The sequence below is a fragment of the Zonotrichia albicollis genome, chromosome Z (genome assembly GCF_047830755.1).
Source record: "Zonotrichia albicollis isolate bZonAlb1 chromosome Z, bZonAlb1.hap1, whole genome shotgun sequence".
Classification (NCBI taxonomy): Eukaryota; Metazoa; Chordata; class Aves; order Passeriformes; family Passerellidae; genus Zonotrichia; species Zonotrichia albicollis.
In genome coordinates, this window is record NC_133860.1 from 55108977 (window position 1) to 55135812 (window position 26836).

A 26836-nucleotide genomic window follows, 5' to 3' on the forward strand; every position below is an offset into this window, starting at 1 on the left:
AGCACACCCAGTTTAGCTACTTAGCCTATCCAGGCATCTAGTGAGAAGTGAATGACATAATTAGGAGCTCATGCTTGCTTTATATGGAGAAATAAAATGAGAATTAAACAAATATTTTCAAATTAAACTTATGGTCTGAGTCTTATTAATTAAACATGTATATGGGCTTCCTCTTCCACTTTGTACAATTCCACTTTAAAGATTATTTGTATTAATAAACTAAACATGTACATGTTCCCAGGTTCACTTCCTACTTTTTCTTCCACCCAGCCTCAGGTATGTTGATAATGCTAGTTTGGAGACCTTAGCTGCTTCTCCTACAGCATTCTCCATACATTGTTCAAAAGTACTTAGTACTTAGATAACTTATGTTGTTATCTAAACCGATTTGTCCATAAGGCCAAAATTATATCCATTATCAACTCACTCTATCATTTTTGACTCTTTTTGAATATGGCCTAGCAATAACAGAGAAGTTGAAATATAGCTCACAATACATTCTACATTCTTCTACTTTGAGTAACACATTTTTATTAATTCTTTATGTTGTTGTCTTAGTTGAAGTTTGTGTCTTTCCAAACACAAACAATGCTTTACAAGTTGACATTGTGTTGGAATACAATACATATTATTCCTATGTCATAGAAAATCGAATATATGTATGAATATCATATTTGTTATCGTTTTGGAAGAAGTAACAGCCAACTGATCCACCCTGAAACTATTTATCCCTGATACAATTGCACATACAGCTCCCAGTGTAATAATGTAACCCATTTCATTAATACATATGTGTATAAACATTTATTACCTCCTACCTCATACCTGCTACTCATACCTGCTATTCTATCATGTACCATTAAATTACATATGCCTGTAAACACAATGTAAAATATTTGACAGAAGCACTTGCTTTGCATTATATGTTCTTAAACAGAAGTGGCAGTTTAGTGAATTAAATGCCAAAATGCTGCCTGAAAGCTCTCAGGCTTCCTTCCTGTCTCTGATACTGAAAGAACCTTCTATCTACACTGTAACAGCTACCTTGTATCCTCCAAAATTTAAATAAGCATTATCACACTACCAGTTGATACTACGGTGTGCAGGCTAAAAAAAGTTTAGCCAGAATGACAGAAAAGAAAGAAAGTGACAGAAGGAAGAAAAATATCATGACTGGTTTACTTACCTTTAATGCACTGACTCTCCCCAAGCCATCAGAATGGAAAAGGAAAAAGGAAAAAAAGTATGATAAGGAGAAGAGCACTAGCTATCCATGTTTACGCTTTTCTCTTTTAAAAATTCATATAATAAATTATCTGTAATCTGCATGTCTGGCAACACCAGCAGAATATTAACTATTCCAGGTGCACGTTATGCATGTACTAGCCACCATAATTTCATTAGCAAATTCAAGATCAACAGAAGGAAAGAGGCAAGTAGCCTTTTTGTCTTTACCTCACTTTCCATTGTGTCACTCAGTTTTCTCTAATGGTAAATGATCAGAATGTCAGGATGGAATTCTGTCTTATAAAGCCAAAAGGAGAGCCAATACTCTAATTCTTAATAAAGCTATTACAAAATAAGTTTCTATATAACTTTTCAATTCAAGCATTCTATAGGATCCATACAGTCTTTTCTCAATTCTAAAGCATCTTTCAAAGTCTTTCAAATCCTAATCTATTAATTGTCCTGGAACTCCTTAACAATGATCTGGGGAGAGGGTTGTGTGTTATGGTTCAGGAAGCATGGAGAGCATGAATGGTTCACTTCTAGTAATGCAGGAGGCTTCTGGCACAGCTAGGTTCATATACAGTCTCCAGAAATCATATTACTGTGATACATCCACTAGAAGAACCCAACTCATTCTGTGAAACAGCTCTAATTAAAACAAAATGTCCCCAGTATTGACTGGTAATAAGTAAAAAAAAAATCTGAGGGACTGTTGAATGCATTCACATGGTAGAAGGATGGTTCAATGCAAATAAATATGTACCAGTGGGAAAATACCTGTAGTCTTTGTGTTTCTTGAGCCTCCTTTAAAAGTTCCTGTTGTTCTTTCTTTTCTTGTAGTAATGTCTTTATCTGATTCTGCAGTATCTGCACTTCATGATTCTTCTGGCTAAATAGTTCTTCATCCATAACTAGTACCTGCTGCATAATAAAAGAAAAGTTCAGCTGGGCAAAAGGGACATTATTATTCCTACAGTAAAATAAAACCTCATTTGTTGTTAAGAGACATGACCAGCACTCCAAAGTCTTGAAGTATGTACAGCAAATTGTCTAAGTGGTTATCTGCAGTTTCTAGCAGCTATTTCTTCACTTCTGTTCCATCTATTGATTTTGTTCTAACAAGTTTCATTCTTCCCAAGGAGATAATGTACTCATAACCAAACCTAATTTATTGAAGTATATATTAAATTCAATTATTATCTTTAGTATGCTGTTATATGTAGTTACAAGATCACAGCATCTTGTGATTAATATACTTCTCTAATGAAAAAATAAGAACTGCTGTCCTCAATCTGCAGCTTGGATAACAGTTTAAACATTAAAGAAAACACAAGAATGCTTGTTCATATGTTCTTGTGAATGAACTTATACTGATGGATGGAGACTTCCAAATGTTATTAGTCTTCTAGAAAGCCTGCAGAAGCCAAAGACAAAGTACTGAAATATTACATCAACCCACAAACCTTCTCATTCCTGCTCTTCCTATTTTTTCTCCAAGAGTCCTGGTGGTGGACATATGAATGAGTTTGGGTGTTAGCTACAGCCAATTTGGTATTTTAATATCAGGTAAGACAGCATTATCCAAGCAACAATAGCTGCTAGCAAAGAAATGTGTATGTACAGACAAGAACAGGCCCTCTACTAGTTATTAAATCTGTCCATATGCAAACCCTGCTCTGGAGTCTGTAGTGTCTCATTTATTTTAGCCTTCCTCTAACCATGTCTTTCTGGCTGTGGATTGTTGGGAGTTTGGCTGGCTAAGAACTGGAGAAGTACAAAACTGTGGCTAATTCCAAGTCCTGCACCTGTGTTGATAGCGTGTCCTTGGGCCTGGCTGTAGTAAGATAACAAACAGTGAAAGAGACATGAGAAAAGAGAGATGTAACCCCTAAGGAATGAGGATGAGTTCATGGTATAGTTTAACTAATAGATTCCTTGGCTTACAGAATATTCATAAGCTTATTATTTGCTGTATAAGTGTTTGATACTTTCTTCAATAAACTGGACCGGACCGGACTGGACCGGACTGGGCCTGTGTTGAACCAGCTGGTGTCCTGGTCCCCTTCCTTCAACAGCGGATGGCATACTCCCTGGGGAAGAGAGTTCAAGCTAAGTTTAAGGTCAGCTCTTACACTGTTTTGATCCAGGGAAACAGAGGTTTAAAACTGGTCACAGAAGAAAAACAAGAAGGAAGAAAAAAAGCTGTGATTTAGACTGCTTGAGAACAACGAAAAGACAAAACTTGTTTATGCAATTGTCAGAAAACAATCTATAGCTTTATCAGTTTGGTTGCAAACTTAAAAACGGGTTGATGTTACAAAATTCTAACTTATTGGAGCACTGCCTCCTTCTACAAGTGACCAAACTCAAATTAGTTTTTCTGAGCTATTCATCTGGCATCAGAACTTCACTCAGAATCCAACTGGTGTATAGTTCTTTTAAGTAATAAAATCTGTTATTAATTTTGATTTGAGATGATTTTCACTGTACAATAACCTGCATTTCTTTTCTTTTGATGTTCACAGTCAACATTTTAACTCAGCACATCCAGTATAAGTACTCCCTAAATGCATATAGGGATGTTTCCAAAAAGAATTATTTATTTGATCATGTGTCAGTTCTGTTAGGAGACATGCTGTCAGAAGGCTGAGAGCTCTTCTCCCCATGGGTCGTCTCTAGGACTATTATCTACTGTGAGAGAAACAGCTGATCAGCACTAGCGATATGACAGGATCCTCATGGGGTATCTGCTTGCTAAGATGTTTTGAAATTTTCACCTTTTTTGGAAAACCATAAAGAAGTATGATGTCACCAAAAAGCAAAAGTTGATGTTTAACACAAAAGCAAATGTTAGAAAAGATTAGACAAAGAAATCTGCAAATAGTTTAGAAACTCTGTTAGCTAAAGGCATAGTAATGGAAAAGGAAATATAGGAGGTTTTGTGAGAAATACAGTTCAGGAAATTGCTAAGAGATTAAACTGTAACTTTGTAATATTGGACAGACTAGCATATTATATACATAGCGTTAGATAATATTAGACAAAACTTGCAAAACTTGGTCCCTGGGTCATCAGTAAATTCACTGATAGCTTTGAAAATATCTGTATTGTAATTATATCTGTAATGCTTCTGACAAAGTAATATCTTCCTAAGATTCAAAACAATTTCTGGGTTCACAGGACAACTGCTGAGGATATGCACCTAAGTGCACACTTCCCAGAGATAGGAAAGTTTTCTTTCTGTCTTTCTCTCTCTCTTTCTCTTCTTTCTCTCCCTAACTAAGAGGAAAACTAACTTACCTAAGTGAGTACACTCCCTCACTTCCAAGCCCCCAGTCCCAAGGAAGAGTAAAAGTAAGAAAACTTGTGGGTCAAGAAAGAAATTGTACAGTAAGTGAAGGTGAAGTGAAAGAACAGAGAAAATAACATAAAGGTGGTTAATTACTGCAAAACCAATCACTCTCTGCCTTGAAAGGGCAGATTTCCATTAGCTCCTGTGCAAAAAGACAGCTAGCATAACTAAATCCCCCTCCTTCCCCTTTCAGTTTCTGAGTATGTCAAATGATGTGAAATATCTCTTTGGTTGACTTGGGTCATCTGCCTGGCTCTGCTCCTCCTGTCCCTGGCACACCGGCCTATCTATTCACTGGTGTCACAGTCAGAGTCAGTCCCTTGATACTGTGCAAACACTCTGCAGCAAGACCTAAAACACTGGTCTTCTTTCAGAATCGTACTAGTCAGAAATGTAAAACATGGCATCCTGCAAGTATTTATGAAGAATATTAACTCCATCTTGGCCAGACTTAGTACAACCCCCACTTAATACTCCACACCATTTATGTCATGCTCAAGCCCCACGCTATCCAGTGCAACCTTATTAACTATACTTTCTTCCCTTCTCATCCTTTGACTTATCTACAGATATCATTCCTTTAGTCTATAGACTAGTCCTGTAAAATACCCATAAAATGTCCACTGAGTTTATTTAGTCCATGATGTGGGTTCTGTCTGGCTACAGTGATCACTCAAGACAGGCACCCAGGTTATGCTACAAAAATATTTGTATGATCCTACAACAGGCCAGCACAGTCCTTCCATGGTGTCAGAGACTGAAATGTTATCACTCATGGCTTAAACATTGTCATAACAATTTTTTGCCTGTTATAGCAAAACTGTATGATGAAGCTGCACCACCAAAGCCCAGAGTGAATACGCCTCTTGACTGAAACTCTGTGAGTTAAACTGACTAAGGCTACTTGAGAGAAGAAAAGTGAAAAAAAAAAGAAAATTGGTTAAAGCATCTCAGGCCTGGGAAGTAATGGATAAGGCTAGGAGAGCAGTCACAGAAGAGCCAAGTCCAGTGGGTTCAGGGTGGAGGCCATGGCCCCAGGCTTATCTGTTGCCAGGTTTGCAGAAACCTGGCAACAGATAAGCCTGGATTCTTCCTATTCTCCATTAAAGGGTGGGGGAGGAGGGTTTTGGGTGCATGTGAAAACCTCTGGTCAGAGGCACTGAACATGCATCCTCTGCTGCGCAGATTAGCTCAGCTCTGGGGCCCCCTGCCCCAGAAAATCAAATCTATGAGACATTCCCATGAGCAGGAGCTAAGGGGGCATCAAGGTTCATCAAAGGCCCCCTGAAGGGTTCCCGTGACCCTGTGCCAGAGGACTGTTCACGATACAAAATGATGCAGCTGACCCAAAGTCTTTCAAGGGACAGTGTCAAACATGGCCCCCCTCAGGGGAGGCACCTGGGCATTCCCACTTGGCCCAAATGTATGCTAATTCATTGGATACTATGCTTTTGGCAGGCGACCCTCACCACCAAGAAGACCAGATGGAGAGGATCTATGAGACATCATGAAGACGTATGGAGGGGTGGTATGTTTTACTTAATCTTCCTTCCTTCCTTCCTTCCTTCCTTCCTTCCTTCCTTCCTTCCTTCCTTCCTTCCTTCCTTCCTTCCTTCCTTCCTTCCTTCCGCCACTTCCTTCCTTCCTTCCTTCCTTCCTTCCTTCCTTCCTTCCTTCCTTCCTTCCGCCACTTCCTTCCTTCCTTCCGCCACTTCCTTCCTTCCTTCCGCCACTTCCTTCCGCCACTTCCTTCCTTCCGCCACTTCCTTCCGCCACTTCCTTCCTTCCTTCCGCCACTTCCTTCCTTCCTTCCTTCCTTCCTTCCTTCCTTCCTTCCTTCCTTCCTTCCTTCCTTCCTTCCTTCCTTCCTTCCTTCCTTCCTTCCTTCCTTCCTTCCTTCCTTCCTTCCTTCCTTCCTTCCTTCCTTCCTTCCGCCACTTCCTTCCTTCCTTCCGCCACTTCCTTCCTTCCTTCCTTCCTTCCGCCACTTCCTTCCTTCCGCCACTTCCTTCCTTCCGCCACTTCCTTCCTTCCGCCACTTCCTTCCGCCACTTCCTTCCTTCCTTCCGCCACTTCCTTCCTTCCTTCCGCCACTTCCTTCCGCCACTTCCTTCCTTCCTTCCGCCACTTCCTTCCGCCACTTCCTTCCTTCCGCCACTTCCTTCCTTCCTTCCGCCACTTCCTTCCGCCACTTCCTTCCTTCCGCCACTTCCTTCCTTCCTTCCGCCACTTCCTTCCGCCACTTCCTTCCGCCACTTCCTTCCTTCCTTCCGCCACTTCCTTCCTTCCTTCCGCCACTTCCTTCCTTCCTTCCGCCACTTCCTTCCTTCCTTCCTTCCTTCCTTCCTTCCTTCCTTCCTTCCTTCCTTCCTTCCTTCCTTCCTTCCTTCCTTCCTTCCTTCCTTCCTTCCTTCCTTCCTTCCTTCCTTCCGCCACTTCCTTCCGCCACTTCCTTCCGCCACTTCCTTCCTTCCTTCCGCCACTTCCTTCCGCCACTTCCTTCCTTCCTTCCGCCACTTCCTTCCTTCCTTCCTTCCTTCCTTCCTTCCTTCCTTCCTTCCTTCCTTCCTTCCTTCCTTCCTTCCGCCACTTCCTTCCTTCCTTCCGCCACTTCCTTCCTTCCTTCCGCCACTTCCTTCCTTCCTTCCTTCCGCCACTTCCTTCCTTCCGCCACTTCCTTCCTTCCTTCCGCCACTTCCTTCCTTCCTTCCTTCCGCCACTTCCTTCCTTCCTTCCTTCCGCCACTTCCTTCCTTCCTTCCGCCACTTCCTTCCTTCCGCCACTTCCTTCCTTCCTTCCGCCACTTCCTTCCTTCCTTCCTTCCGCCACTTCCTTCCTTCCTTCCTTCCTTCCTTCCTTCCGCCACTTCCTTCCTTCCTTCCGCCACTTCCTTCCTTCCTTCCGCCACTTCCTTCCTTCCGCCACTTCCTTCCTTCCGCCACTTCCTTCCTTCCGCCACTTCCTTCCTTCCTTCCTTCCTTCCTTCCGCCACTTCCTTCCGCCACTTCCTTCCTTCCGCCACTTCCTTCCTTCCGCCACTTCCTTCCTTCCTTCCTTCCGCCACTTCCTTCCTTCCTTCCGCCACTTCCTTCCTTCCTTCCTTCCTTCCTTCCTTCCTTCCTTCCGCCACTTCCTTCCTTCCTTCCGCCACTTCCTTCCTTCCTTCCGCCACTTCCTTCCTTCCGCCACTTCCTTCCTTCCTTCCGCCACTTCCTTCCTTCCGCCACTTCCTTCCTTCCTTCCTTCCGCCACTTCCTTCCTTCCTTCCGCCACTTCCTTCCTTCCTTCCGCCACTTCCTTCCTTCCTTCCTTCCGCCACTTCCTTCCTTCCGCCACTTCCTTCCTTCCTTCCGCCACTTCCTTCCGCCACTTCCTTCCGCCACTTCCTTCCTTCCGCCACTTCCTTCCTTCCGCCACTTCCTTCCTTCCGCCACTTCCTTCCTTCCTTCCGCCACTTCCTTCCGCCACTTCCTTCCTTCCGCCACTTCCTTCCGCCACTTCCTTCCGCCACTTCCTTCCTTCCTTCCTTCCTTCCTTCCTTCCTTCCTTCCTTCCTTCCTTCCTTCCTTCCTTCCTTCCTTCCTTCCTTCCTTCCTTCCTTCCTCCCTTCCTCCCTCCCTCCCTCCCTTCCTCCCTTCCTCCCTTCCTTCCGCCACTTCCTTCCGCCACTTCCTTCCTTCCGCCACTTCCTTCCTTCCGCCACTTCCTTCCGCCACTTCCTTCCTTCCTTCCGCCACTTCCTTCCTTCCGCCACTTCCTTCCTTCCGCCCCTTCCTTCCTTCCTTCCTTCCTTCCTTCCTTCCTTCCTTCCTTCCTTCCTTCCTTCCTTCCTTCCTTCCTTCCTTCCTTCCTTCCTTCCTTCCTTCCTTCCTTCCTTCCTTCCTTCCTTCCTTCCGCCACTTCCTTCCGCCACTTCCTTCCGCCACTTCCTTCCGCCACTTCCTTCCGCCACTTCCTTCCGCCACTTCCTTCCGCCACTTCCTTCGCCACTTCCTTCCTTCCTTCCGCCACTTCCTTCCTTCCGCCACTTCCTTCCTTCCGCCACTTCCTTCCTTCCTTCCGCCACTTCCTTCCTTCCTTCCGCCACTTCCTTCCTTCCTTCCGCCACTTCCTTCCTTCCTTCCTTCCTTCCTTCCTTCCTTCCTTCCTTCCTTCCTTCCTTCCTTCCTTCCTTCCTTCCTTCCTTCCTTCCTTCCTTCCTTCCTTCCTTCCTTCCTTCCTTCCTTCCTTCCTTCCTTCCTTCCTTCCTTCCTTCCGCCACTTCCTTCCGCCACTTCCTTCCGCCACTTCCTTCCGCCACTTCCTTCCGCCACTTCCTTCCGCCACTTCCTTCCGCCACTTCCTTCCTTCCGCCACTTCCTTCCTTCCGCCACTTCCTTCCGCCACTTCCTTCCGCCACTTCCTTCCTTCGCCACTTCCTTCCTTCGCCACTTCCTTCCTTCGCCACTTCCTTCCTTCCTTCGCCACTTCCTTCCTTCCCTCCTTTGTGAATAGAGCAGATTGTAACACATTGTAGAAGCATGGAGCTCAAACCCACAGAGCTGTAAGTCCACTGAATCAGTATCAGAAAGAGGAAGGGGTCTACTGCATCTCAGGAATTGGTTGATAACAACTCGAACAGTAATCTTCCTGGAAGACCCTTTTAAACCACTGCCTTTTCCCCCTTTATGTACAGACTGCTTTATGTGCAAAGTTCCAGGACCAAAATAGGTGCATCGCCCCACTTCTCATATCCATTTCACAGATAGAACTGTAGGGTGGGATTTGTCATGTGCTCATGGCCCCCTTTCCCTTAAGCAGAGTAATTCCTGGTCAAGGTAGTCAATATGCTGGCCTGCCCAAGCAAGGGGCTAAAGAGATTATCCACATTATCTTTTGAGTTGCTAGACCTTGTGTAACAATATTTCCACAGCTGAGATGCAGGTCCATATCAAGGAGAGGGAATAGAGATTTTCAGTAAATCTCTAGGGCTGGCAAACTGTTCTAACAGCAAAGTTGGTGCCACAGAGTAAGCCTAATTCAACCTTACTAGGTTGCTGTCATATGATGTCTGTGTGTTCTGTATAGACTTCAGCCACTCAGATTGTATGGACTGTACATTGTTTGGATCTTTCAAGGCCTGATTATTGTCCATGTCACTGAAGATCACCTCCACCACCTCTAATTCCCTCAGACATTAAATATATTCCTCTGTGGCAGCCCACATGCCTCACTGGATGACAATATCTTCCTTAAGAGAGTACTTCATCTTCATGCTCAATAGCAGTCACCTCTGGAAGCTGGAGGTGGCTGACCCTCTTCCAGTCCCTCTATCAGTCCCACAATCCCTAGCAAAGAATCCCAGCTACTGTGTTCCCCTTCCTTTTAGTTCCAGACTGTTAGCCCTACTATTCCAGCTCTGGAGCAACCAGGTAGCAATTAGTTCATCTTGTCAGGCAAAATCTTTACACATTATCTTGCAGCTAGGCCATGGATAGGGACCAGATAGCTTCCGCCTCTCATGATTTCTGTCTCTTTCCTTTCCTATCCTGCTGTGGAACAGGCTACCTGTTCTTATTCTTCCTCTCTCCTCCTCTGAGCATGAGCTGCCTCTTCTCTTATTAACCTGATCTCTGCTTCCACTGCTTCTTTACTACAAGATCAGCTATTACAGCTGAGGGTTCAGTCTCTGGTTTAGTGTCTCTGTGGCCTCAGACCAAGACATCTTCTGAGTCTCAGACCACTACAAGCCTGTTTGTGGGCTTTTAGACCAGGCCCTCTTGCATTTACAGGCATGGGGCACATCCAACACAGCTATAGAAGTCACTGTGTTTCACCTTCATTTCTTTAAATAATGTATTCGTTTATGGGTTAATGAGCCTGTTCAGATATGAAATCACAAGTAGTCAGAGGCAGCAATGGCCCTGTGCTCCTGCCCATCTCCTCCCAGACATACTGACACCCCAGGGATCAATCACCTTAGAGCATGTTCCACATGATTTGAGCACGCCACATGATTTGGCGTGCTCAAATCATGTGGCAACCCCAAATAGCTGTTTAACCTTATGAACATTAATCAAAGTTGGGATCACAACACATTAGTATTAACAGTCTGATTACATAAGGATAATGAAGGAACTCAGAAGCCACTACATCAAAACTATAAAAAACTGTTGTAGAGGAGAGGAAGGGATAGGTACCACTTTTTCCTCTCTCTCTGCAAAATGTCTCTCAGGGAAGAAGAGGGTAAAATATAGTTGCTGATTTTATCCACGAGGTGGTTCTTGGAGTACTGGGACATCCACAAGGTAAGACCCAAGTACCAGATTACGCTGATGGACAGTAGTTTTGTCAAAGAACTCCCAAGCAAAGGAAAACCAAGTAATAAAGAGCAAACAAAATCGCAAAATCTGAAAATAGTCATTAAATGATTCTTGGAGGCTTTTTTACAGTTAGAAAGGAATCAAGCACCTAAATATTCACACACACATACAAATCAGCACCCAAAGCAAATATGCAGCTTCATGACCTGCAACAGTCCTTAAACATCTTAACCAAACAGGTATTAACAAGTTTACTCTAGCACACTGTCATCAAATCTATTATTATTTTGAAAGCCTTGAGCCACAGGTTGGGTTCCAAAATAGACTGTTGTGGGTTATCCAAGGAGGTAGCTAAGCACACAGAGCTATCTCTTCACTTCCCCCTACCCCCATCTCCTAGGAGAACAAAGGAAGAGCAAAGGCAAAGTGAAAGCAAGAAAATTTGTGAGTCAAGATAGAAACTGATCAGTAAGTCATGATGAAGTGCAAGAGAGAAAGAAAATAAAACAAAAGAGATGATGCAAAAGCTATTGTCTACCACCTCCCAAGGCTGACTAATGCTGAGCCAGTTCTGGGTAAAATACAGCTAAATGTCCCTAAACCTCCTCCTCTTCCTTTTTATTGCTGAGCATCACATTATGTGGTATGAAATCTCTCTGATTAGTTCAGGTCATCTGCTTTGTTTCATGTTTGTGTCTCCAACTATTCATGCATCCTCCGATCTATTTACTGGGGGGTGCAGGCAGAAAAACAGAAGGCCTGTCACTGTACAAAACACCGTCAGAAAGAGCAAAAGCATTACTGTCTTATTATCATTGTATTGGTCACAAATCTAAAACACAGCACCCTCAGGGATGCTATACAGAAAACTAACTTCATCTCAGCCAAACCTAGCATACTGGCATAGCTAAAACCAAATATCTAACAGATAAAACAGCTCAGCCTGAAGAATCATCTTGAAACTGACTAGAGAAAATATAACATTACTTCAACTCATCTCTGTTGTCACTGATTGTGTATTCAAACATCCATTTCAAAACACCTACATCCCAGGGATTGGCCAAAGGAAATTCTACAAAGCTGGAAGTTAAATTCAATTAAGTACAGGTGACAATTTTATCCATCTTTTAAAATATAGCTCAAATTTTGGCAGATTGCTTTTTTACTTAGTCATTTAAATAAACAGCTTATAATTAAATACCTGGCATTTCTTTAGTTCCCTCTTCAGTTGAAGTATTGTAATGTGATGTGGTACTGGGCTGGTCTCAGTGCCTGTGTCAGGCTCCTGGATGGTGAGAGCTTCCTTCCTTACTTTCTGTACCATAGTGATCCAGCTCTGCAACCTGTCCCGCTGACTTCTTCTTAAGCTAACATCATCATACAAATCAACCAGAAAAGGTAAGGCTTCATCTACACAATTTCTGTAACTGAAACATTGAGCCTGAAGGCGAGTGAGCTGCTCCTCAAGTGAACTGATACGGGCTTTTTCTTCATTTAAGTCATGTAACTGCTGATTACGGGCCTGCTGGCTCTGCAAAGCTTCCCGAAGCAATCTGATTTCAAGTTCCATTTCATCAATTCGGTCTTTTTCTGGGTTGTAATTTACTACTGGTTTATTTCTAATGTTTTTTACTCTGTTGGCATATTTGAGGGAATTTAAAGATTCATCAAAGTCCAGTGAGGATGGACTTATACATGCTATCATAACAGTCTTGGCATTTCCTCCTAGGGAGTCTTTCAGAATACGAGTGATTTTAGCATCTCTGTATGGAATATGTACACTTTTTCTTTTTGGGTCTCCAAGGGCACTGATGACATTTCCCAAGGCCAAGAGACCACTATTGATCTGAACTGATTCTTTGAAGCGTTCACCAGTATTTCCAGTCTTTGCTACCCTCTCTGATCCTGCCAAATCCACAAAATGAAACTTTGAAGAAATTGAATCCTGTGCAGCATTCTGATACTCTGCAGACTGCTTCTGATGAATACTGATGGTAAAAATGGCATGAGATCGACTAGAGTGCTCATTCATCTGTGTTGTGCCTGTGTGACGAGCTGCATTGCCACTTTCCAGCAGGCTTATTACTTCATCTGCACATTCTACTTGGAATTCCTTAGCACCGACAATCACTTCAAAAGCCAAACCAGATGAAAGTAAGAATAATTTAATAAATTCTAAATAGCAATAGTTTATAATGATAATTCTTCAGCAATAATTTACAGCAATACCTATAATAGTGTATTAGAGAAAATACAAGCCTGCTATGGCTATGCCCTACCTATGAAGTCATAGCATATAGCCAGAGGAATGAAGATACAATGTGTGCAAAGCATGAGATACAACACATCTGAAACCTGCAGATATTTAATGTAGGGGTCTATTGTGCCATAACATTTGAAACAGTATCTTAGACACAAGACACAACTCATTTACACATTGCACACTGCACGTTACCTTTACAATTTACAGCATGCTGCTACCTAGAAAAAATATGAGCAAAATCGGCTCAAAGGATATTCTGCCAGTTAAAAAAAAGACTAAGAACTATAAAGTTTTTTTTAAAGTAAAACTTATTCCAAGCCTGTACTAAGAAAATAATTTCTGAATAGTGCAGATAGTTGGGCCTTTGGGACAGGTATCTGTTAGTAATCTAATAAAGTGTAAGTGTACTTCTACCAAGTACTCTTACTAATAATCTTTTTTATCATATTTTTCTTTTAATGAGAGATGGAAAGCATCCTAGAACAAGAAGCTTACTCTAACTGTACCGAAGAAAATAAATACTTTAAAATGTATTGTGGGATCCTTTTGAAGCAATGATGATGTCTGCAAGATTTGTGCTGAACTAGTGCTTTCTCCCAGCTACAGACAAAAAACCCGACAGCTTAATATAACAGTTTAAGAATACTAGACTAAACACAACAATTAGAATATAAAGAAAAAAAATCCGAACCTAAACCAGATTAGATACTTTGAGAATAAAATAACTCTGATGTAGATTCTTCTAGCATTTTCATGGGGTGAACAGGATACCTACAGGGCAAGTATTAATCTCAAAGCCTCTAAAAATATCTACTTCCCCTTCTCTTAATGAAGTGGTCTCTTCCACTCATTTCATTGTAAAAGGGGAGCAGATATTTACAATATAATTGACTTAACAATTGTAATTTTGAAGGAAGAAGCAATGGTTTAATCTTAAAATATTTATTCAAGTGAATAATCGCATACTACTTTGTTTCTAGACAGAACTTGCAGAAACAATAACTGTGTTATTCACTTTACCATTTGTTGCCACTTCCATCTATATAATAAAACATCTATATTGCTGACAAGCATCTAAACCTCAAACTGTTTCCAAACAGCTAAACTGAGCTTATATTAATAATTTTTTTCCTTTTATTCATTAGTAGTGAATAAGCACTTTCAAGAGAAAGCAAGAATAATTTGGACAGAAACTGAAACACAAAACACCAAATTTGAGAGCTGGAATCCTACCTGTATTTCCCTTCTCATCTTCTCGAATATGTAGATATTTCACAGAGGTCTCCAAATCCAACAAATCTCGAAGTTCTTCCTTGTAAACCTCTATATAGGATACCTTCACACGGAAGTTAATATTACGATGTTCAGAAATATGATGAAATAATTCCTGAATAGCCCGTGGGATTATGCCCCTTTCATCCACTGCAACTGATGCTAAAATATAAGCACAAATGTCACTGAAAACTGCAGTCATTCTGTAACATAAATTACAAAGACTGAAATTTGAGAGAAGCCTGCGATATTTAGTATGCAACACACTAAGGAATCTGAAGAGCTCATCGTTCACAAGGATTTTTGTAAATTTTTTTCGTGTGTGTGTCAGAAACTTTGTTTGCATCCAGTACTAGGATTCAAATCTAGTACTAGGATTTTAATTACACAATTTTATAGTCATGAAAGTTATGAAAAATATGGATTCTACTTTAAAACTATACTCCTCAGAGTACAGATTTCTTCTTTATCCCTACTCAATATGGTTAGCAATGACATCTCAAGGATTTGAGAAACTATAAATTCTACTTACATAAAGCAAAATCATCAGTAACATAGCGAGACAAGATTTATGACCAACACTACCAGTAATTTCCTATTTTTTCATAAACATGGAACACTGGTGCCAAACTCTACTTTTTTTTTACATAGTCAGCATAGGACAATGTTTCCATTAATCATCTGTGTTCTTTATCCATGACTATGGAAGCTGTTTGACTATGAGACAACAAAAAGAATCTCTTTTACCAAAAAACTAATGGGTTGCTCACATCTAAATATTAATTTAGTAAATATATTCATTAAACTAAAAGGGTGTAATTGCAGAGCTATGATCAGCCTTAGACTGTGACATCCACTACCAAAACAATTTAGGTAGCAATGGTACTTATAGGAACATTAAATACCTACTAGTGAAGAGAATGGAAGTGAAGTTACAACAATAAGCAGAAGAGACCAGTGGTATGAGGTTCAACAAAGCCTGCTGTGGGGTCCTGCCCTTGAGGCACAACAATCCCCTTAAGCACCATGGGTTGGGTGGGGGCAGAGTGGCTGGAAAGGTGCTCAGCCAGAAGGGACCTGTGGATGCTGGTTGACAGCAGCAGATCACAGGCCAGCCAGCTGCGCCCAGGCGGCCAAGAGGAGTACCAGCAGTTGTGTGGCCAGCAGGACCAGGGCAGTGATTGTCCCCCTGTGCTGGGCACTCATGAGGTCACACCTCCAGTGCTGTATTCAGTTCTGGGCCCACCACTGTAAGGACATTGAGGGGCCGAAGTGTGTCCAGAGAAGGGCAACAGAACTGAGGCAGGCCATGGAGGAGCAGCTGAGGGAGCTGGGGTTGTTTAAGCTGGAGAAAAGCAGACTCACGATAGACCGTAGTGCTCTCTACTACCACCTGACAGGAGGGTGTAACAGGGGGGAGGGGGGTCACTCTCCTCTCCCAGGCAAAAACTGACAGCACAAGAAAAAATTACTTCAGGCTGCACCTGAGGAGGCTTAGATTTGATATTAGGAAGAATTTCTTCACTAGTGGTCAACCAATGGAATAGGCCTAGTTGTGGACCTGGAAATGTAGGGTTAATGGTTGGACTTTAAGATCTTAGGGGTCTTTTCAAACCTACACAGTTCAGTGATCCTATGATTCTAAATAAAAGGAAGACTCTACCAAAATATTTACAATAGTCTATTTATATCAATTTGGAAAAATTAAAGCATAGATTTCTCAGATGTCACAGAAATTTCTCTCAAAAGCCCCAAAAAACCAAACAAATCCAACACAGAATGAGCAAGTAAATAATTAAGTGCCTAATGAACATATTTGCAAGGTAAGATTAAGTATAGTAAAAATTTTCAAAACCACTATATCTCAGAAAAAAAGTTGTAATATAAACTGCATGTTAAAATGTGAAATGTGAAAGAACACTTAACAAATTGGGGTTTTCTTAGATATTTTTGGTATAGTCTAATTTATGGAGAAGTTTTTAGAACCTTAATTATCACATAAACAATTGGAAGTTTTGGTTTTTTTTACTACAGGTTTTTGCCTTGATCCTTAAAACTATGCAGCATTATCTGCTATGCAATAAATATTTAACTTGCATAAATGCACTCTTTACCAATTAAAAAATCTCCAAAAACCAAAAACTTTTCTATAACCTACCAATGTGATCACCACCGATAGTGTAAGTCTTCCCAGAACCAGTCTGTCCATAGGCAAACACTGTAGCATTGTATCCTTCAGTCAGAGACACTAGAAGAGGCTTAATACAAACAGCATAAACTTCTTCTTGGGTTGAGTTTTTGCCAAATACAAAATCAAAAGTGAAGACATGGTCCTTTCCAATGATAATTTGTTTAGCATTTGGCACTAATCTGACACACACTTGGTGGTTATGAAGTATTTCTTTGGAAAGCAGAGGTCTGACTCGGACTGCAACTTTAACTGGGATCTCCTCCATGCCAGACTCCACCACTGCTTCCCACTCAGTATTCACATAGTCAAGAAGAAATCTGTTACCCCAGCTCTGTTCACTTCATTCACAGCTGTCTGCAACTAAGAAAAAAAGTTTTCCATGTTATATAATATAAAAGAAAGTATCTCCTAAAGTGAAAAGCTGAGAGTTCCTAAGGAACATGTAAGCAACATTACAATCTTGAAAACTATCTGATATAAACGCTGTTCTATTAATAACTATATAATCAATTAATAAATTATTTTTGCAACTATTTATTTCCAGGTTAGCAGACTTAAAGTTGCCTGATTTCCTATTTGAATATAACACAATCATACAAAGCAACAATATTGTAAGAATTTTAATAAACACTGTTGGTAAAACAAAGGCTTAAAATGGATCCTCTCATTTTCCTAGTCCTGCATTCACATTGCGTAGGCAGCACAAATCAGTCAAACAAAACCTTTTTCTCCAGAAGTTGTATATACATACCCTCTTCCACTTATCAAGCACCAAATATTTCTAACTCAACAAGCACAAGGAAGTGTGGTTTTAAATGTATCTATTTACTACATGTAGAACATTCCTCCGATTTTGATTTGAAACTTTAGGCACATATGGAATTATTTTTTAGTAATTATAATTTTAGCATACATAGTTCCTTATACTGCCTGGTGCATATTCATTCTTACAGCATAGGCATTGCACAGTAGCACACTTGTAAACATTAAGGAATTGCCTTTCTTTATAGCTGTTTTTCACTAGAATTCAAAAATCTGCATGGGATCCCACACAAATATTTTCCGTTGTTGTTGCTAACTCTGAGAATTTTTGTCATGAAAGGTAAAGTTTGCTGAACTTCGTGCTCTCACACACATTGTCTTCAAGAAAGCTGTATTACTGAGCTGGCAGAAATCAGCTAAGCTCCCAAAATTCAAGTTTGCTGAAAATTAATAGCTTAAAACAGTGTTATCTCATGGCAGTGAAGAGAAGAGCTTTTGCATTTCATTTTACTCCTTCTAATTTGAAGACTTGGCTGAACTTTGAAAAAAGAAAAGCTCCATTCTATTGACTGAGCACAAGAACAAATAAGCAAAGCATGAGAATGACCTGTATCAATAAAGACATGGCCAATTAGAAACAGATACATATATATACTAACTACAGATTAAAAACACGTTTTGAATGATAATTGAATGGGTGCATTATTTTTTTTGCCCCCTAGCAAGTGCTGCTCTTAAGTGCCAACATTTCTTACTCTCTTTTTAAAGTTATATTCCTAAACAAACAAGTTAACAAATCATGTCCCGGGTGTGGCAGAGAAACCGTATTTCCTAAGAATCTACTTTGTAAAAGAACGTGGGAATATAAAACATTCCCAAAACATCAAGGCAAGAGAGATACTCGGGTGTCGACGCCCGCGGCTCCCACAGGGCAGAGGCAAACATACATTCTACCTTTTCGCTTGCAGGGATGTTCTGCGTGCGGCCCAGCGGATTTTCCGTGTTTGCAACGTCGCCAAACCTGAGGAGCGGCCGGGATCGTATCATGCGTGAGGGTCGGGAGCCGCTAGAGCCGCGGAGGCCGCCGTGCCGTGCCGTGCCGTGCCGTGCCGTGCCGTGCCGTGCCGTGTCGCGCCGTGCCGGGCCGTGCCGGGGGCCCGGGCCGCAGCGAGGACAGGCGACGGGCGGCCTCTGCTGTTTGCGACCCTCGCTAGGCAACGGCAGCCATGCCGGCCGCCCGCCGCGCGGACAGCGCCCCCAGCGGCGGGACCGGCGCGAGTCCCCGCCCTTCTTCCCGCCCTGCCGGGACTCGGCCCCTCTGTGCAGGAAGGACGGTGAGGTGTGTGTGTCCAGAGAAGCGCGACGGAGCTGGGGAAGGGTCTGGAGCACAAGGGGTGTTAGGAGCAGCTGAGGGAGCTGGGGCTGTTTAGCTTGGAGGACGCTCAGGGAGACCTTACTGCTCTCTACAGCTACCTGAAAGGTAGGAGTAGCAAGATGGCGTTCGGCCTCTCCTCACAGGCAACAGGTGCCAGTACGAAAGGAAATAGCTTCAAGCTGTGATAAGGAAGGTTCAGGTTGGACATCCGGAAAATTTCTTTACAAAAAGGGTGATTAAATATTGGAACAGGCTGCCTAGTCAGGTGATGGAATCACAGTCCCTGGAGGTGTTTAGGGCAAGACTGGACATGGCACTCAGTGCCATGGTCTAGTACACAAACTCGTGTTCGGTCACAGGTTGGACTTGATGATCCCAGAGATCTTTTCCAACCTAAGTGATTCTGTGATTCCTCCCCTCCCTTCCCACCTGCCTCAGTGCATGGACTGAGCACCCCCATCTCACCCCTAGCAGTAAAAACACAGACACACCCTCATGGCACATCTGTCACTACAGTGTTTATTGGACGACTGGACAGGTTACACTTCCATCTCTGAGCAGTAAAGCATCTGCCAAGCACCTGCCACCTCTGTGCAGGTATGACAGGGGACAGGCAGGAACAGGGAGGGGCTGAGGTACACCAAGGTACACCACAGGATCTGCACACACATCTGGCTGTGCACAAAGGTAGCCACATACACCAATACAAAGGTCAAAGCAGGAGTAATAAACCCTACCTTAACATGGGCTGCCTGCAAAGTTTACACTGTTAATTCCAGTCAGGGCAAGCAAAAGATTAAAAGAAAGGTAATAAAAACGTAATAAAACAAAAAGGAAAAGGCACATTGTTACTACATCACTAGAAAACAAGAATTTGATTTAACAGTTCCAAATTAGTGCATGACAAATCACCATATGAAAAAGCAAGTTCAAAAGATAAGGCAGCAATACAAGAGCTGTTGGACTAGACTTAGTAATATATACACCGTACTCGGTGGAACGGGATATCTTTCATCTCTGCCCTGTGATCTCTGGCATAATCCCAAAGATAATAATCGAGTAAAACTGCATTGATTTTTTCATGCATGTCCTGACCCTTCTTCTGATAGAGCTCCTGAAGGTGCTTACAAATCAATGCACAACACCAAATAGAACAGCCACGGATCTCTACCTCTTCTTTGTCTCCAGACTGGAAAAGTGTTCCTGCAGACACAAGAGACAGCAATCCATTTATATGGAGCAGACAGGAGGACAAGGACTGACTAAATTTGTGAATTTTTTCCCCTTCACATTTATTCTGTTGCAAGGTTCTAGTTCTCATGACTTACCCAGCAACTGTTAACAGTGTTGCTACACATTTTCTAATGGTTACTTTAATTTTACCATATTGCACTTAGAAGCTTCCTTCCCATTCAATTCAAGCAACAGCCTGTATTCTAAGGAACTGCTTTAGGAGCAGTGTGTACTGCAAATCATATGATAATTTCTTTGCTTACAGTGACAAAAAAGATAGTCTTTTATAATAGTATACTTTTTAGTATATAATTATTATACTTCATACTATATTTTCTACCAAGATGACTGAAGTCTAAGATTTTAAAACTGAAAACAAACAACCCCCCAAAGGAACTGAAAAGAAAAACAGTGGAATTGTTTAAATGGTAATCATCTCATTAGGATTTGTGGAAGGATAGAATGTCTATGATGTCTATTTAGTTATATAGATATGCATAAAGACACAAATACATGTACAGACATTCTTTTAAAGTTCATGGGCGATTGCATTAATCTGTTTATCTTCCTGAGTATTTCTGAAATTGCATAATAGCACTTCTACATCTAAATACAGTCATTTTACAGTGCAAAAGAGATTGGCTTATTTTTATTCACTAAAATTCATGGTTAGTAAGTATTGGGAAGATGAAATCATGGTTAAAAAATGAAATCATATATATATGTTATAATTATAATAGTAGTTATATAATTTATTATTATTATTATTATTGTTACTACTTTGCTTATTAACTAGCAGTTCAGAGGAATTCCCATGCTTTTACAAATTTGAATTAATGACAAAAATCATTGTTTCTTTTATGTAAACTTCAAAAATTGTAACTATTCTCATTCTGAAAAGTGGTTTTGCAACAGCAGATTTTCAGAAATTCATTCAGAAACTCAAATTATCTTTGAATCTCTTTAATCCCTCCCATATCAGTGCTTAATCCACAAAACAGTTAGGTATTTATAAAAAAAGTAACCTTGAGACCTCACTCAAGATCATGGCTAGAGAAAAAGTTCCTTCCAGTACCTAAGAAATCCCTGAAGGGAAAAATGTGACATAACCCTTACATGGACAATATATCACTTTTTAGAACTAGCCTTAGTCTACAATATCGGGCAGTAAGATTACTTGATATTCTCAAGGACAGAACAAACCTTCACGTAGTTTCTTCATTAATTTTTCAGAATACTTCATTGCTTTTAAGTGAACAAGAACTTGTGGAATTCTGTAGTCAGCAAATATTGTCAGACTGGATATATCATCAAAAGAGCCATCTCCTTTGCCTTCTAAAACACTCCATGTGTCAGCCACAAGTATTTGTGCCCGTTTGTAGAAAGATACCTTCTTTTTCTAAAGAAAGAAATTTATGGATTGTTTAAGTGCCTGATCAATAAATACAGCAAATAACCACTAACCATTTCATATTGTTAAGCAAACATTAGTTAACTAGAACAGAATAAAACTGCAACACTCTTAAATATCTTGAAATCTAAACAATATCAAACTGCAAACATGGATTATGTGAAATGCTCATAAATAAACTGAAATAAAAAAGGAACATAATAGAAGTTACTGCAGCAAATAAAAATTGTTTAGAATATGCCTGGATCTCAGAACACATTCACAGTTGTTTACTGCCATTTGGTAATCACTGTAGTTGAACAACAGCAACATTAATTTTCAGAAACTCTACATCCAACCTTTTAATTTGACAAGAGAGGCATAAGAGGCATGTATTGTACTAGAAAATTAAAACATTTTGTTAATCCATTTATCTGTACTCTTAAAGAAATAGAATTCTGGTGAAAACTTTAATGAATGCTCCTCTTTGTTTACTGCCAAGATGCTGTAACTATTCCTGACAGCAAATCATATTTTTGTCCTTGAATGGTATTCTCCAAAAATACTGGGAAGTTCAACTACATTTCATAGAACAACTTCCAAAACATCCTCAAAACTCCTGCCTTCCATATGCCTCATGCTATACTTAACATAATTGCACAAACTTTCTTCTAGAGAACATAAATGATTTTGTACTTTAAACAACAAAACACCACCTTAAACATCACACGAGAAGTGGTAACAAGAAGTAAATAATTAACAGACCAAATTTTATCATTGCTCCTATGTTCCAAAGCAAGGGTGTCAGTCTTTCATAGCGTTAGGAATTTTCCAGTAGTAAAGTACTGATTGTCTCTAGCACCACACCATTTCCCAAGAGAAGAGGAAGGTGGAATTAGAACAGGCCTTTCATTTCATGCTATAGCTTAATTAGGAAAAAAATATTGTCTGGGACTCATGGCTGAGCAGATAAATTTATAATTTCATTGTTTCATTGTTAACATTTTTGTTGTACAGAACATATTAAGTTTATACAAAAATCTCAATGTGAAAAGGACTATGAAGCATTTTGAGTAAATTTTCCCACTATTTATCAGAAAGCAGGGAAAATCACTAGGTGGATGATACTACATGTCAAATTGGAAGAACTTAAAAACTTCTTTACTGTGGAAGTGACTGCACTGGCACAGATTGTTTAGAGAGATGTGGAGTCTCCTTCCTGGGAAATGCACAAGAACTTTCTGGACACAATCCTGTGCCAAGTGCTCTGGGGATGATCCTGCTTGAGCAGGGAGGCTGGGCCCACTTATGGTATAGTCCTTTAACCCTTACCTAGTCTCTGATTCTGTCTGTGAAAGACTGTAAAGATAGTTCATTTATCAAAAATGGAACTTTTTTCAACATGGCAATATAACTATATCGCTTTTATCTTTTTTTTTCTGCAACACTTTGCCTTTCAGGAAATAGTACCATGTACAGGAACTTTTGCATCTTCTCTGCAGTACAATGTGCCAATATTAAGGAATATACCTAATTATGACCTACTGACATTAAAAGAAAGGAGGAGTATTGTGCTGGCAAAGAGAAAATATGATAGCACAGCCATTTAAAAAAAAGCAAAGAATAGGATCATGAGAATTTTACAACCTCAGTCCCAGGTAATGGATGGTAAGTAAAAGATGAAAACATACAATATAGGGGAAGATCAAAAAGGACTCCACTAAGTCTCTGTCAGAACACAAAAACCCTGATATATGAGTACAATATAGTCTAAAACTTAAACTGCTGTTGGGAATCAAATGCACAGCACAGCATCTAAATACGAATTATCCACCAAGGAGAAAAAAATGTTTTGGAGATTTTGGTCTTGGTTTGCATTTTCTTTTTCAGAAAAACTAACACTGGCCATTTCAGGGATTACATATGTAATTATTAAAAGTATTTTGTATATGTATTTGGAAAAAGATACAGTCAAAAAATTGTGCTAATTTTAGAAGCTTCCCTAGAAGGTCAGCTGCAGCAGTCTGATAGTATGATTCTAATGTATGACTTAACTTATATATATTTCTCCTTTGGAGAGTTACTGAAAAGCACTGGCTTGCTGTTGGATATTTCACCATCTTTCCAGTTCCCTCCTAACCCTTTAGAAGTCTTACTTGTGAGAGCTCAACCTGCTGCCATAAAAATAATGTGATCCATGTCATCACCTTCAAAATACACATCTTGCTTAGTGAAAGCAGAAAAAAAGCTTCCATATTCATGCAACAGGCTTTATTACTAAGTCAGTGCTTACGGTCTGGGATCATTTTTGGATCTGCTTTTCATTCTGTAGTCTGCTGCTGCTTTTAAGGACGCTTGCTTTATAAAGCACTCATCATCATCTCATGAAAGATATAACATCAATGAGTACAGTCACTATAAAAATAAGAAAATATCACTTTACTTAGAAAATATTCCCTTTTTGGTCATAAAAATTGTCAAAAAATTACTTTTTACATTAAAAAACACAAATAAACCCAAATAAACAAAACCAGTAGCTCCAAAGAATAATTCAAAAGAACCTCTGATTTTTTATGTAAATATATTTTGCTTCACAGCAGGAGACAGAAGAAAATAAAATGACACCTCCTACTGAAGGGCAATAAATGCAATAGGTTCAAAGCTTCAGTGACTGGTATTCCAAGAAGCTGAAAAGACTGCACAGACCAGTAGTATAGGCTGTACTGTCACTAACAAAGTCTTCTAGATATAATGATGTAACAGCAGAGTACTACTTCACATACAACTGAGCACATGAGCTGCTACATAAGTCACAGGTGCTAAATGAAAAACATGCCTGTATAGGTGAAAACAAAAAATATCATATGATCCCTGCTTAATTCCCATCAGTTTCTTTCAGTAAATGCTTCAGTATACTGTCAACATTTGTAAAACTGTGGGTTACTTCTAATCTGTAATAATTTGAGTAATGCCTGTTGAATCAACAGCTGTTAGAGGGTGGAGTCCCAGTAGCTGTGCGTTAATTCTACCAGAGTTTCACTTCCTTCATTAGCTGCAGAGAGCCTTAAGGTAAAAGAAAAAGAAGATGGTGGAAGGAGGGTTGTCAGCAATACAAGGCAAGTGGGAAAAAGAAAAAGAAAAAGGATTCCCATTTTTCAGGCAGGAATTATCTCAAATACTATGCATTTTTAAGGAGTACAAAGGAAGTGCGATCTAACTGGGAACTCAGAATATACCAAATTAAATTACAGTAAAGTGATAAAGAAACAGCATATGAGAAAAAAGGTACTCCTCTGGTGGGAAAAAGAAAGTGACTCTTGTCCTGACTAGTTGTGGACTATCAAGTGTCTTTAACTGTTACTAAACAGTAGGATTTTTTTCCAGAGCTTTAGAATTAACTTACCTCAAATACAGCTTCATCTCTGTAAGAAGGAAAATTTTCCAGTATGAGATGTAGCAGCTTCTGAGCACTCTTCTCACTCATTTTAACGCAGGTGAGGAAGGACCCTCCAAACTTCTCTAACAGAACTATTCCACTTTCGTTCAGCACCCGGTGTCTTTCTTCAATCAAGGGCAAAGGCACTTCTGTGTCAGAGCGAAATACGTGCCTAACTTGGTCAAGCGTCATGGTGGCAAAATAGGACGCACTGGTGATAGGTATTCCTTCAGAAAAGTGAAAATAAGATAGTTAGGCTATCACAAAACATAACATATAGACCTAGTGGTCTGCTAAAGGAAAAAACTTCTATAGGAAGATCTAAGAAGTCCATCAACTCTTAAACCCACCTTTGCTTTCAGCAATAACCGCATCCACAGAGCTGCTCACAATTAAAATTATGAGTGCATAAAATGTTTTCCTCTACAGCAAACTTCCAATATACAACCATAGAACTGCTGTTACTTTCTGTATGCAATTTCCCCAGCTGCTTAGTTTTCAAAGTGTGATGTTTACATAGCACACTAGCAAATACAGTCAGTATATAGCTAGTTTAGTCAGAATAGGCCTGTTTTCCCATGAATCCTAATCATGCTGTGCATTTACAAAAAGTGTCTTAACGCTAATGCCACCTTAATTTACTAAATAACGATGCAGAAAATGAATTAAAACCTTCATCTATATCTACTAACTGTTGGGGAGTTTTTTTCTGAGAACAGCAAAAAAAGTGAGTGCTAAAGTACTGGGCTTAAATACAAAACATTAAAATACTGGTTTTAAAATACTGGTTTGAGGGGCATATGGGTTTTCAGATTTACTTTAGACACTTGAGCGTTTGATTAGTCCAGAGGATTCTCACTTCATGCCTCATTTATTCATTTGCCATGGAAATATGCAACTTAACTCAAGAATACATGTGAGATAACCCAAGTCACACACAGCTGACTACTGGAAATCCTTAAAGTCTCTTGAATGGAAGAAATAGCCCAGATACAGCCAAGAGTTAGGTAGTTTCAGTACAAGGGTATTTTGAAATCACTTCCAGTTCCCTTCCCCAAGCTCAACGGGACGCCTGCACACACACAGCTACTGACACGGCGAGCAGCAGTTCCCAAGAGCGTGTCCCAGTTCCGAGGCGCCGCCTTCATTTAATACACGACGCTCGGCTTCCGACGCCCCCCGCCCGCAGCCCCGGCCCGGCCCCGCTTCCCCGGCGCCCACTGACCGTCGTCCAGGGCCCTATTGACGGCGGCGCACAGCGACCAGTAGCCGCTGTAGGTTTTATCCTTGTACTTCACAAGGTACTTGCGCTCCTCCTGCTCGGACCAGAAGGAGAAGTTGAGGGTGTCCACCAGGAACACCCAGTCTACAGCCTCCTTGTCGGCGGCCCGGGGGTTCAGCTCGTGTAGGCTTTTCCACCCCGCCAGCCCGAACTCCGCTGCCGAGGCTTTGTCGAACAGGCTCTCCGCCACCCGCCGCGCTCCCTCCTCGTCCACGGAGACATCTTTGCTGTGCTCGGCTATGAACTTGGCGGACTCCAGGGGGGACGGGAACACCTCCATGCTTGGCAGGAAACACGCACGCTGCCGAGGTCAGCCTCTCCGCCGCGCTTCTCCCGGGGTGCGCACTGGCAGCGGTCCCGCTCCGCTCCCCGCCCCGCTCTCCGGTGCTGCCGCTGCGCGCAGGCGCGAGCGGAGGCGGGGCCCGGGCGGGGCTCGGGGGCGGGGCCGAGCACGGGCGTCAGGCCCGGGAGCGCTCGGGCCGGCACGCTCGTGTTGAGTCGCCCCCTGAAATCCTGCCAGGCTCGAGCCGTGGGCAGACTCAGCTTCATAGACAAGTTTTCCGGAAGATTCCAATCGTTGAAAAAGAGACGGATTAAAAAAAAATAAACCTGACTGAGAAACGAACAAAAATGTGCTATTGACTTGTGGAGCTCTTTTCCTCGATAAAAACAGGAAGAACCAAACGAAAGACGTTCCAAAACCCCTTTTGGATACATGCATAAGTTGGAAGCACCCAGAGAAATTGAG

The 26836-nt window shown here is 41.2% G+C and overlaps 2 protein-coding genes across 3 annotated transcripts in view; both read right to left on the reverse strand.

The window, feature by feature from the left end:
- Positions 1-18659, reverse strand: part of KIF27 (kinesin family member 27) — a 32207-nt gene extending 13548 nt beyond the window's left edge. Inside the window, exons 1-5 of one of the 2 annotated variants that reach the window (XM_014269034.3) lie at positions 18327-18656; positions 16578-16970; positions 14381-14581; positions 12086-13014; positions 2008-2151 (exon numbers count right to left, since the gene is read on the reverse strand). In XM_014269034.3, the coding sequence (XP_014124509.2) occupies positions 2008-2151; positions 12086-13014; positions 14381-14581; positions 16578-16875 (1572 nt within the window). In that variant the 5' untranslated portion in view covers positions 16876-16970; positions 18327-18656. Of the gene's footprint in view, positions 1-2007; positions 2152-12085; positions 13015-14380; positions 14582-16577; positions 16971-18326 lie in introns of both variants that reach the window. The other variant, XM_005489797.4, reaches the window with a different exon arrangement.
- Positions 18660-19243: 584 nt separating this feature from the next.
- Positions 19244-26512, reverse strand: QNG1 (Q-nucleotide N-glycosylase 1). Its single transcript, XM_005489798.4, has 4 exons — positions 26032-26512; positions 24774-25033; positions 21184-21379; positions 19244-19950 (listed from the first exon to the last, which is right to left on the reverse strand). The coding sequence occupies exons 1-4, from the start codon at positions 26366-26368 to the stop codon at positions 19718-19720; spliced, it is 1026 nt and encodes a 341-aa protein (XP_005489855.1). The 5' UTR covers positions 26369-26512; the 3' UTR covers positions 19244-19717.
- Positions 26513-26836: the final 324 nt, after the last annotated feature.

What these genes read in the sequence shown, in the direction of transcription:
- QNG1 (XM_005489798.4), bottom strand. Translation starts at nt 26,368, where the DNA reads ATGGAGGTGTTCCCGTCCCCCCTGGAGTCCGCCAAGTTCATAGCCGAG. An exon ending in CAATAGGGCCCTGGACGACG is followed by an intron (nt 25,034 to 26,031) that starts GTCAGTGGGCGC and finishes ACTTTTCTGAAG; the next exon opens with GAATACCTATCACCAGTGCG. An exon ending in AATGAAGAAACTACGTGAAG is followed by an intron (nt 19,951 to 21,183) that starts GTTTGTTCTGTC and finishes TTGTGTCTGCAG; the next exon opens with GAACACTTTTCCAGTCTGGA.